Below are 13,485 nucleotides of genomic sequence, written 5' to 3'. Positions count from 1 at the left end.
GGTTGAACATGCCTTTGAAATCTTAGTATTATTTGACTCATTGGAGTCTTACCACCATCTGCAGTTATTTAGACTTCCAGGCTGGCCAATTCTCAAATAGCCTACAGCACTGCATCTTTAACTATCCAAATTATACTAAAATTATACAAGAGTAGTGATTGTGCATTTTTAAGAATTTGAATGCTATTCCTTGTCATCATATCAGTGTTAAGTCATTACACTCTTGTGTATTTACACTCGGAAGAAAAGACCAGGTATTTAACTACTTCAGCCTTTTAAAAAATTTCATGTTTTCTGTTTGAAACATTTTTCACCTGCCTGCTTCTAATGAAGTCTTTCTAATAATAGATTACTGTTCTTCCATTAGTGGGACATAAGTAACAGTATAATACAGGTATTATACTGTTACTTATAGATATTATGCATGTTACAGAGTATTATGGATTCAACCATCTTTTATAGCTAAAATAAAGTTTCAAAATATACCTGAGTTTGAGAAATATGCTTGAATCCATAATACTCTTTATATTTTAATGCACCCCCCCCAAAAAAAAAAACTTTTTTGCCGCTCTTTGAAAAGGGGCAGTTCAGCTAATTGGTTCTCATTCTTTCATAGATTTAGGACATCCTTGGCCTGTTGCTGCTATATTTTTTCTGTAGGTACTTCCATGGCGCATTGAAGTGATGTGATAATTTCTCCACTTCTGTATGATAATATGCAGTAGTTGCCCAATATCCATTTGTAGTTGTCCTTTGTCCACCAAACCTATGCCTTTTGAGATTTTACACCGTAATTCACAATGTTCTCCAAGGCAGATGTCAGCAGATTTTCTTTTCTCTCCATAGTAAGCCTTTTTCGCAGTTACAAAGCATTTACACATTCCTGTGTTTATGGTTGAATTTGTCAGATGAATGGGTGAGAATTGTTCACTAAGCTGAATTCATGTTGTGAGTTGTGAAAATGGCTTAGGACAACACTATGTTATGATTGTGAACCTACTTAAGAGATAAAGATTTAAGATGTATTGATGTATATGAAGAATAAAATGTACAGGTAACCCTCGTATAATGCGGATGTTACGTTCCATAGAAATGGCGTGTTATATAAATTATGTTATGCGAGACTCATATCACATAGAAAAGTAGGGTTAGGTTCTGAAATCGTTTTTTTTTTTTAAAGATTATATATATAAACAATGACATCCAGCAAAAATATATTTTTATTTAATTCAGGTAATTCATGTAAGTTAAGAAAACATAACTATGAAACAAATGCATAGTATAAAATTATAAAAAATTATAAATTGTAAGTAAACTTCATTGCATATAATGCATAAATGTTTTAGGCAAAATAAAATAATGTGTATATTTTAATCGTTGTCATCATTTGATATCTCTTGAATATCATTTGTATAATTCTCATTGCATATTTCGACTGGTTTAGTTATCAAGAAGTCAGTAATAAGAACACTATGCAGCAATTTTTTCTTAAGCTCATAATACGGAGCTAAACAAATATCCAATCATCTAGTGAATTTTCCGGATCCCTCCGAAGAATGAATTTTCGGAGGGATCCGGAAATCATTATCCGAAACATAACTTTTTTCGGATAATGATCCCTCCATTGAGGGATAATTATCCGAAAAATAACTTTCCTGCCAAGTTCAATCCTTCTGCTAATTCTTTAATGGATTCATCGCAATCAGAATCTGGCAGAACTTTCTCCGCTATTTGGTTCAACGTCATCTATTAATTGTACTAGTTCCTCATTTAAATCTATTTCCTCACTAATTTCATTTTCAACCATATCGCAAAAGCGCTCTAAGTGGCCATTACTATAAAAATTTTTTTTTTTTACATAAAAAAAAGCATTACATATTGTATGTAACTCATCAAAAAATAAAGCGTTCAGCTTGAGATTAACACACTTATGATTTTTAATGTGCTTTCCTAGCAGAAAACGAAGACAATTTTTTCAACAATAAATATTTTATATGGTAAACAATTGATGTACATGTGCTAAAGGCTATTTCCCTTAATATAAATTTGCTACTTATAACTACATGTGCGATAGGGCAGGCGCAAATTTAACTAAGATAAAATTTGATTTTTAAGTCGCACGTTGAAAAATATATCAAAAGATAAAGGATTACTACAATTTGCAGACAGTTATATCAAAATCATGTATAAGTACCGCATTCAAAAATGGTTACTGCAATTTGTAGACAGTTGTATAAGTACTGTGTTATACGAGGGTTATCTGTGTGTGTGCGTGCAACAGTACTTAATGAAATTGTGCCAATTATAATTTGCTTATAAATTACTGGTTGAGCCTCCATAGCTCAGTTGGTATTGACGAGCCATTTTGTTGGAAACATTGGTTCAAATCCCATCTTTAGCACGGACATTTATCACGTCTCTTCAACCAGATGATGGTGAGTTAGCTGGTCTGATTTGGAGCTGGAAGTTTTTCAGAATTGTGGGCTTTTTTGTCCTCAAAGCAGCCCATGCATATTTTCTTCTTTTCCAGATTCCATCAGGAGTGTAAATGCTTTACATCAATTCCTTATCCTTGCTATTAGTCTTAGTTCAGCAAAACTCTTTTCACGTTCTATTAAAATCTCTCCCTCCATGCATTTTTAGGATCTCCAGGCTTTCCCTTTCCTTTTGGATTCTGTTCCAGGGCTGCATGATAGATTTCTTCATGATCTTTCCAAAGTGTATGTCCAATCCATCTAACTTTGTGTTTTCTGATTTCAAGGTTTACTTTTTGCTGATTTGTTCTTTTGCAGAGGTCTTCATTAGTCATAGTTTGTGCTTACAGATTTATGAATTCTGTAGCTTTCTTTACATATGCACATCTACAGACAAAATATTTGCCTTTTAGGGATGCAGCAAGCTTGCTGCATTAATTAAATTGCCTGTAACCCCTGATCTGGGGACTTGTCTTGGATGAGCAAAGATTCGATGGATTGATTACCAGTTTATTTTGTTAATCAAATTATATTGTGAGAAGTGTAATTATTTTTAAAAAATATTGTCTTGCATAATGTATATACATATAAGATTAATATAGAACTAAATGAGCGCATTTAATTTGATTATCATTTCGAATAAATAAATTCTTAACTAATTTAATTTAAATGTATTTTTGGTATGAAAAACTGATTTTCTCGCACACATCACATGTACGAGATTTTCAAGTAAAATTCCATAGCTATAACAATTATTGGCAGCTCATTTTGTGTGCTTTATGGCAAAAACTGGAAGCGTTGATGCATTGTGGAGCATGTGTGGAGTGAAAAGAATAATACTGTTGTGAGAGAGTGGGGATTTTTGGGACTCATTAGTGGATATTTATGAAGCCTCGTAAAGATAGAAAAACGTTTAAAGTTATCAATTGTTTTACAACAGTAATGACAATTGTTGGGGAAAGAAGATATGGCTGATTGAGTTTTTAATGACTTCATTTTTTGTATTCTTTCATATTAGAAAGAAAGTTTTGAACCTTAATGGAGATAAAAGGATGGTAGAAAGTGACCAACTAAAATTACAAATGTTTTTCTTGTAGATAGGCTTATACATTGGTTAGGCATACTTCTAATTTTTTAAGAAATGGCAATGCAAACTATTATTAATTCTAAAAACTTTCCAGTGTATTCTGTGGTGGGTGTCCAATGCATGGTAAGCAAGTTTTGATGTATTAGTGGAACTGGATGTAATCCTTGTGTTCAGATCTTTTTATATAAAAAAACCTATGGTGAATTCATCACTAAAAGCGCACGTACTAACCACAGTAATGACTATTTAATTCGTAAATATTTCATCCCAAGTATCTTGGGACATCATCAGTACAGTAGTTCAAACAATACTAGGAATAACATACAGTTAGGGCACATGATTACAATGGAATCTCAATATACGTGCAGTAACATGTTATTATAGAAGTAAATTAAATATATATAAAGATTATTTTACACAATTTTCTATGACAATTTCCCATACTTCAGGAATAGTAAGAACGTCGTTGCAGTTTAAATTTGGTCTGTGTAGTAGGGCTTCAGCACTTTTTTTATATAAACATTCATATTTATATAAAGATCTGTGTAAAAGTTCCGACTTCTCCCAATGGATCCTATGGTTTGGATTTTCAACTCCGTGTTGGGAGAGACCAGATTTCTGCGGTTTAAAAAGATGAATGTGGTCTTGATGTTCCAAGATGTGTTTCTGAACAGACCTACCTGTCTGACCAAATTTGCAGGAGCATGAGATCTCATAAATGCCAGATAAAATCAGAGGTGAGAGTTTGTCCTTAGGAGAAGGTAACAAGTTATAGATTTGTTTGTAAGTAGTGGCAAAATTGTATTTCATAATTTTTGAAAGACGTTCAGAGATGCCTTTGACATAAGGTATGGGAATCCTATGGACTTTTTCTTGTCTGGGTTGATGTGTGGGAAGGTGACTGATGATTTTTTGAGTTGTTTTAAGATTATATCCATTTAGTATGGCTGTATTTTTGATTCCTATAAAAGGAATTAGAGATGATAAAGGTGACATGAAAATGGGAGAAAAAGATATCCTTGAAGTATGGAGTAATTACTTTGAAAAACTGCTAAATGAAATAAGCAGTGATGACAGCACAGTGGTAAAAAAACACTGACAGGCATGCAGTCAGGAATACATATCCATACTTGAAGTAGAAAATGCCATCAAAGGCTTGAAATGTGGAAAGGCAGCAGGAGTAGATGATATTCGACCAGAAATGCTGAAGTATGGTGGTATAAGAGTCTTACAGTGGCTGTACTGCATAGTTCAGAAAGCCTGGACAGAGGGACGAATTCCCGATGATTGGAGTAGAGCTCTCATAGTACCCATATATAAAAAGGGAAATAAAACTGCATGTGAGAATTACAGAGGTATTTCCCTGCTGAGTGTTCCTGGCAAGATCTATGCAAGTATACTTGAGAAACGGTTGAGAAGAATTGTGGAAGAACAAGCTGGATTCAGGCCAAACAGAGGCTGTCAGGATCAGATCTTCACTTTACGACAAATAGTCGAGAAAGCATGGGAATATAACAAAGATCTGTATTTAAGTTTTGTCGATTTGGAAAAGGCATATGATAAGGTGCCAAGAGAGAAGCTATTCAATACGCTGCAGTTATATACCAGATTTTTCTGTTGAAAGTATTACATTCCAAGATCTTTTGTTTCTTTTACATTTAGAATGGCATTCTGAAGATTCTTTGGTATCTGTAATTATCATTTTGTCATCAGCAAAGAGTAAACTATTAATTTGCTTTTTGGGATAGTGAGGTTTTTTTTTAGCACCAGAGGTCAGGCAAATGGTTTAACAGTTCATCAGTAACTTTAGCATGCCATGTAGATTGTAGTGCAGCTTGTTTCTTTGTGTATATACTCCAGAAGATGACCTTAATGTGAAGGTCGAAATGTTGAGTGTATATTTTGGTTTATATTTAACTAAAGTTTTACTCTAATACGGTAGTTGTATCGATAAGTTTCATAATATATTCTGATCACTGTGTAAGCATGAAAGAAAAGATTCTCATAATGTTTAATACTAGGGTTTCCATTCTAGTAATTCTAGTTTTTTTCTCAAGTCCTGGGAAAAAACAGCTCAAGACTTGAAATATGAAACAGAAAAAGTAATTTATTATAGCATATTTTAGCAAAATGAATATTGTATTATGTTAATACTGATTAAAATTTTATTATGAATTACTGAAACTTTAATGATCGATATAAATATAATACAGTAATATTATTGACTAAATGAAGTGCAAAACAGCCACAAGTGGTCTTTTTATTCGACTTATCTGCTTCAAGTCCTTTCTTAGCATTCTCCCTGTTATCAGGTGGTTCATTAGTTCAACAAAAAGATGAAAAAAAAATCAATGTCGAATTAAATTATTGAGAATTCTTTCATTATTTTTTGTAATGTTGTAGTTTTTTTCCACTTTAGTTTCAAAATGGAAATAGATCAATCCAGAGGGTAAACATACTTTAACTAATGTAAAAAGGAGGATGCAGTTCAATGCAATTATTGTCCAAAGCAGGTTTCATAAGATAGAATGTTAGTGGGTTAATAGGCATTAAGAATGTATGCATGAATTGCATTTTTAAAAGAAGCACTAAGGAAAATATGGAACGTCATGTAACTGAAAAATAATTACAGCTTATTCAGTTTTAGATAAACTTTCCTGTAAAACAAAATTAAGTGACATATCTAGATTGGACACTGAAGATGGAATTTCAGTTTGAACAACTGTCAGTAGGTCCTATATATAAATGTAAATCAATTTCATAGATTTATATATTACCAGAGAACCAGTCAGATATCTTAAAGCTAATTTTGCTATGAACATAAGAAAAAACGAGCAAATATCGAAACAATTAATGGAACCATCATGCAGTCTTACTGTGGATGGCCAGACCAGTATTGGAAATAAGATATTTCAGTACAGTCATCCCCCAAGTTACGTCCTTTCGAAGATACATCCGTGATCCCATAAATGAATAAATAACATTTTCGACTATCAAACAAGAAGCAAGTGAGCATAAAGTAAAGTTTTTATTTAGCAATAATGCAGTGACAACAGTGCATTCAGCAGCAACTTCCCTCAACAGTCAGCACTTGGCTTCGACAGTTCCTCTGTTGACTTTGTGTTTGAAAAATGTTATCTGTGTATTTATTATTAAATATTTCATGATATTTTGTGCAACATGGCCCCTACATGCCCAATCAAAAAACCTAGTGAAGAATCACAGAAAAAGAGGGGAGCAATTGATCTTGAAACGGAAGAATGATAGTGACGAAGCAATGACAAGGTCCTGCCAGTGATTGGAAAAGCTACTTCCATCATGCAAGAGAACCTGAACCAAAAGTGCATACATACCTCTTAGCATTATGACCATAACCACGAAGGCACTAAATCTTCAACATGTTGAAGGAGAAAGCAGGGCCCGATTATGACTATGAATTCAACGCTGCTTCCAGTTGGTTGATGAGATTCAATCAGCATTTTGCACTGCATAATGTGAAAATATATGGTGAATCCTTATTTCGGAAAAAAATGCCTGAGCGGACAATTCATTCACAAAAAGCTAAAATCTATGCCTGGTTTTAAAGCTCTCAAAGACCGTGTTACGATTCTGTTAGGGGGGGTAATGTGAATGGATATAAACTGAAACCATTTGTGATATGGTACAGTGAGAATCCACGAGCCTTCCAAAACATTAGGAAGCATACTCTTCCACTTCATTAGCAGAGATATAAGAAGTCATTGGTGACTCAAAAATTGTTTGTGGATGTTTAATCAAACTGTTATGCAAGTGAAATGGAAAGCTATTGTGTGAAAGAAAATGTAGAATTTAAAATTTTATTCATTCTAAATAATGCTACAGGTCATTCGTCTTATTTCGGTGATCTTCATCAAGTTTATGATTGTTTTTCCCCCACGACTACAAACACTACTTCATTGATCCAACCAATAGATGTGAGGGAGTTCTAGTAGTGTTCAAGGTTTATTATCTATGGAGAACTTTTTCACAAGCCATTTTTACTAATGAAGGAAATGACCAGACTCATGCAATTCTGGAAAGCATTCAATATTTATCATGCTATTAAAAATATTGTTGTGACTTATGAAGTGGCCTCTCAATGTATGAGTGGCATATGGAAAAAGACATTAAAAAGGTTTGTGCATGATTTTGGAAGTTTTTTAAAAAAAAATGAAGATCTTTGTAAATTGAGTGAAGAAATAGTGGGCTTAACAAACAACCTGAATCTCAAAGTGAATGATGCCGACATAGTTCAACTCATAGGAAGTGTCCCTGAAGAATTGACCAATGAAGAATTTGTCAAACTGGAGGAACGTGTTGTGGAAGAGCGAAAAGGAGAGGTAGTTAAACACTTCACAGTGAGGGTCTTGCAGAAATGTTCTCAAAATGGTTGAAGACATGGACTCCCCCCATGTTGTACGCTACTTATTAGTAGAAAGGAAATTGCATGATGCGTTTGCTTGCTATAAACAAATTTATGATGAAAAGAAGAGGAATAAGCAAAGCACATTAGACATTTTCATCGTAAACACCAAGGTTACACCAGAAGAGCTGTAGCCTTGGTCATACAGGGAAGGTAATGAAGATTTGATTGTGGAAGAAGATTTGAGTGATTATTCTCCTGTTTTATAGTGGCACTAACACACAGTACAGTTTTATTATAAGGTTTAAAAATTAAAATGACAGTATACTTATTACTGTTAAGTCCCAAACTCCTATAACTGTTGATTTAATCTATCGACTTACGTCCTGCCTGATGAAACGAAACCCTGACATAAGTAGAGGGATGACTGTATTATCGTTCATTCGTGTGATGGAGAACGTTTTTTTTTTAAATTTAGTTTGCTTTAATTTCATGATCTCATATTTTTCTTTTTAATTAATAAATTTTCTTGGACTTTCATTTGTTTAGTTATTGATTTTATATTATGATGCTGTTTCTTCGGTTTTTTGTTTTTTTCTCTTTTATATGAACATTAGTTAATTCTTTGCTCACATAGACACTATTTGTCTTAATGTGGTTTTATAGTTGATTTTTGTTAATTTAGCCATATCTTTGTAAGGAATGAAGTGATCAGTGCCTATTTCATAGCCTCTATTTTGACATTTTAAAATTTTGGTGGTTACACAGTACAAATTGTTTTTCAGCCCCTTGCTTAGTAGAAGGAATGCGTTACTTTAAGATTAGTGTGTACTAACATTGTTAATTCTTTCACCTTTTTTACAGTATTTCCTCCTTAGATTGCAATTTTATTTTTTACAGTTCTTGCATTTAAATCTGTTAATATCAGTCCTTAGTGTCTGTGCGGTTAGCCTAATGGCTGTGTGCTTCACAACCATATGCCTGGGGAAGGAGTGTCCTAGGTTCGATTCCTGTCGGTGATGTGAGGAGCTGAAGGATCTTCAGCCATAGCCAAGTTAGTCCGTCTTGGGCGTGGACAGTAGCATTTTTCCCTTAGTTTATCCTGGGGTTTTTCATCCTGCAAAGCAAGCAAATCGGCCTTTAGAACTCACCACTACAGCACATAAGGATACACCAGGGCATAGAGCTGACCACCTTATCCTGTAAATAGCTTGAGGTCCAATGATTAATAAATCCTTTACACTGCAAGGTAAAACAGGGTAAAAAGAAGATATGAATATCAGTCATTTTTATTTATCTTATGTTTTGTAATTATTCATGAAATTTAGTTCTATTGTCTTGGGCATAGGTCCAATTATTATTAGTTCTATTTATGTTTAATCTTACTTTTATTATTCCTTTGTTCCAATATTTGTAGTCCAATTTGAAATAGATTTATTAAGCTGTCTGTGTGCTCTTCTACTGACTCCATTATCAAAATTTTCAGTTTCCACGATCCCTTTTTAATTTGTAAGCTATTCTTGAAAATTGGGTATATGGTTAACATTTTCTCAAAGCTATTATGATGTCAGAAATTCCGAGTTTTTTACACAGTAAGAAAAAGTTGCCTGAGAGGGGATAGTTTAATCTGTTATCTGTTTGGCAAAGACACTTTCCTCCTCCTCCGCCACAAGTAAAAAGGATTATGCTATCAGTTCGGTAGGGAGTGTCGATTGCAGATTTTGAGATATCGAGTCTTGATAACCCCCATCTTGACTACTGCGCAGATCTGGGTACCAGGTTTTCTTGGTGGAGAGGATTTGGAGGTGAGTGACGAAGATGGTAGCAAGTCTATGGAATGTATGGAATGAACCTTTCAAGGAAGCTTGAAGACTTACAGAAACTGGTTGAAGGGTTACAGAAACTGGTTGATAGGCAGAAAAGGGGTAATATGATTGAGACATACAAATTATGGTTTTTACAAGATTGATTCAGAGGAAATTTTTCAGAACAGGTCTAGTGGTGGGAGAACTAGGGGTGATCCATAGAAACTAAGAGTGTAGTTAGCAAGGGTGTTAGAAATAAGTTTATTGCTTGGAAAGTAGTGAATGAGTGGAATAGGTTGCCAGGGTTTGTTGTGGGTGCCATGACTGAATTGAAAGCAAAGTGATAGATGCTTTGCAAATGGTGGATAGTTCTTGACATGTTTAGCCCCTCGATTAGCCTACAGGCTCCTTGGAGTTGTCCATAAGGATATATTCTGGATAGTGTCATATGACAAGTCTGAGCTTGTTAATGGGTTTTTTTTGGGGGGGGGGATGTGTAAGAATTTTTTGTTGTACTGTTTGATTTGTTATAACAGAAGAGTTACTGCAAGAAAACTAGTATAACCAAAGCTTGTAAGGTAATCTAGCATTACCTTAATTGGCTTTGGTTATAATAATCTTATTTTATAATTTTTTGGCTCTTTTTTGCAGAAAATTGCATTCGGATGCAACTGGATTTAGTCAGTTTTTCCTACTTGCTAACAAATGTTGGGTATTATAAGTAGTAGATCTACAATCCCTCCAGCCGTAGGTCTGAATTGTCAGCTATGTCGGTCCCGAGCTAGGATAAATATGGGGGGGTGCCGTACCTCCCCGTAAAAGGGGCTCATGGCTGCTCAATCACCATACGAAATGAATGAATGAGTAGTAGATCATATCTCATAGCATTTCCAGTTTTGATAACTGAGGCTCTCTGAGATTGATTTCAATTTTTTTTTATTTATTTTTATTTCTGCAGCTTTTATATTTTAAAGACCGACTAATTCACAATTTAAAACTTTGTTTAGCTTTAATATACTATTGATGGCATTTTATTTTTTGTGAGATCATCATGAATGTTATTTTCTTGCAAATTAGTTCTAAGCTCATTCATTTATCACCTCGTTTGGTTAAAAAAATGAAATTGGTGTGGCATCTTTTTAAGATGCCATTTTGATTTCAATTTCTACTTAATAAAGCGTGTCATGCTGCATGTAATATCTTTTCTGGATAATTATTCCCTCGGCAACTCACTAGTTCAGACATATTGTTGGGTTAATATCCTTTAGTGAGTAGGCAATTTTTAATTAAAATAGTTTGGTTGATTTTATTTATTTAGGAAAATACTAAAATGTTATAACTGTGTCTATATACATATTGAAAATTTAATTCTTGATTTATTCCTTTATCCAAATGTAAGCAAACAAACCTTGTGCAAGAAGTTTACTCATGACTGGGATACCAGTATGTAGAGGCTAATACTTCATGCGCAAACTTTGCTTGCACTTGGATAAATCAAGAATATATACATATATAATGATATTGCTTTTTCTGTATTCAGAGGATTTAAAGGAGTACTTCTCAAAGTATGGTGAAGTAACAGATGTTAATATTAAAACCGATCCTAATACTGGAAAATCACGTGGATTTGGATTTGTAACATTTGGGTCTCAAGAAGCTGTTGAAGGGGTAAGTGTTTTGTGATCTTATTTAAAATACTTGTTATATCTGCTAGTTCCATGTGCCACTATATTTTGACTGAGCACTTAATTATTGGCAGCCAAAATATTTGCACTCAATGCCAGATTCCATTCAATTTTCTTGTTGGAGATTTTCAGATTTTTCTAGTTTTAATTGAATACAAAATGTTAACATAAGTACATATTTATTTGAATGTTTATAATATTTATATTTGAGTTATATGTATTCAGTTACCTTTTAATGCTAAATGCTAAAATCAGATTTGTCCTTAGTAAATGTCATTAAAAGATTCTAGCCATAATAGCAAGTATATCATCTTCATCAAATTCCTGACAGGTACCCTCAAGGGGTGTACAGGATATGATAGTACTACATGAAAAATTTACATGATTACTAACTTCCTTTATTTGTCAAGACTCCAACATTATCAGATCTTATATTTCTATCGTCTAAGGCACTTTGTACCGTATCAATCCACCTACATCTTGTTCTTCCTCTGGGTTGTTTTGCTGCCAGCCTGGCAGAGAACACTTGTTATGCTAATCTTTCCTCACCCATTCTGTTTAAGTGACCATACACCTGAGATTAGCTCTGCTAACACATTCCTGAATGCTGACAATGTCAAGTTCTTTCCTAATATCCTCGTTTTTAATATGATATTGCCATTGATGCCATCTGTTCACGCCTCTAATTTTTCTGAGGACTCTCATATATGCACTCTAGTTTTTGGTCAAGTGTTTTACTTCTGACCCAGCTCTCAGATCCATAAGTTAAGTTAAGACTGGTTTGAACACTGTCTTGTATACAGCTAATTTAGTGTTCCGACTAATTTCTCTTATTCCATACGAATTTATTCATCTCACTTCCTACCATACCAGCTTTGATGATTCTGTTATCTATTTCCATATTGAATTTACCGTCTTCACTTAAAATCATGCCCAAGTAGCTGAAATGTTTTACTTGTTCCACAGGTTCTCCGTTCACAACGCAGTTGAAATTTTCAATGATTCTACCTATTTTCATTGTCTTTGTCTTTTTATTGCTGACCTTCATACCATATCTATTACAAGTTATTCAATTTAGTCAGAGAATCTTGTAAAATCGTAGCGGATTTATTTAGAAGCATAACATCATCTGCATAAAGCAAAGAGCTGATTAACATCTCCTATTCTGATATCAAGTTTAATACCACTTTCCTTCATAATGTGATCCATAACAGAGGGGATAATGTACATCCTTGTCTCACACCAGATTTAACATTAAACCATCTTCCTGTACTTCCTTCAATTCTAGCTGCTGACTTACAACTCAAATAAAAACTAAGTATTGCTTGATATAATGCCCCATTGACACCATATAACTGTAGGATGTCTAAAGCAACACTACAACAAAATTCCAAAAAAACTTTCCATATATTAGAATACTCGATACCAATACAATTTCTGGTTCAGATGGTATTCCTCCAGTTTTACTAAACTCTCATGCTTAAGGTACACACATCTTGTATCATCTTTTCAAGGTATACTAATCCAGTATGTAGCCAGAAACATGGAAGTCAGCTCTTATCCACTCTCCCAAAAGAGGAGATAAGTTAACCACTCGACTACTACCTTTTGTTCTGACTTCAGTACTCTCTAATTAATGGAAAAGGTCATCAGTCAACTACTTCACTACTCAGTTGGTAATTGCCAATATGGATGATTCTGCCATTCTTGCTCTGCAGCAGATCACCCATCTTAAAAAATTTTCCATTCTAAAAGCATTTCTCTCATGCTAAACTCCTGATACTTTATGAAGATCAAATCAACTCCTGACATTGGAATACTCTTCTCACCTTAGGATTGATGTGCCTCAAAATGCTTGTGTGTATTCAGAAATGAGCAATTTACTTAAATGATGACCCCAATCCTCTCTCTTCACTCTTTTGATGAATATGTAGGTATTTCCATGAACACTGCTCCACTGAACTGGCCACTACCATGAAAAAGAGAATTTAAGAGAATTTAATAGATAAAAATATGAAGGGTCAGTTATGCCTTAGTAATTTACTAACTTTTT

The 13,485-nt window shown here is 33.9% G+C and overlaps 1 protein-coding gene across 2 annotated transcripts in view; it reads left to right on the top strand.

Moving 5' to 3' along the window:
• Positions 1-13,485, top strand: part of LOC150099345 (heterogeneous nuclear ribonucleoprotein D-like) — a 34,885-nt gene that overhangs the window by 3,399 nt on the left and 18,001 nt on the right. For both annotated transcript variants that reach the window (XM_090403612.1, XM_090403611.1), the window contains exon 3: positions 11,288-11,415. In XM_090403612.1, coding sequence (XP_090259738.1) covers positions 11,288-11,415 — 128 coding nt within the window. The remainder of the gene's footprint in view (positions 1-11,287; positions 11,416-13,485) is intronic.

Source organism: Typopeltis vanoorti, chromosome 14 (assembly GCF_054136105.1).
Source record: "Typopeltis vanoorti isolate ZY-2024b chromosome 14, IOZ_Tvanoo_1.0, whole genome shotgun sequence".
Classification (NCBI taxonomy): domain Eukaryota; kingdom Metazoa; phylum Arthropoda; class Arachnida; order Uropygi; family Thelyphonidae; genus Typopeltis; species Typopeltis vanoorti.
The sequence above is the reverse complement of the archived record's forward strand: the minus strand, read 5'-3'. Positions and strand labels throughout refer to the sequence as shown.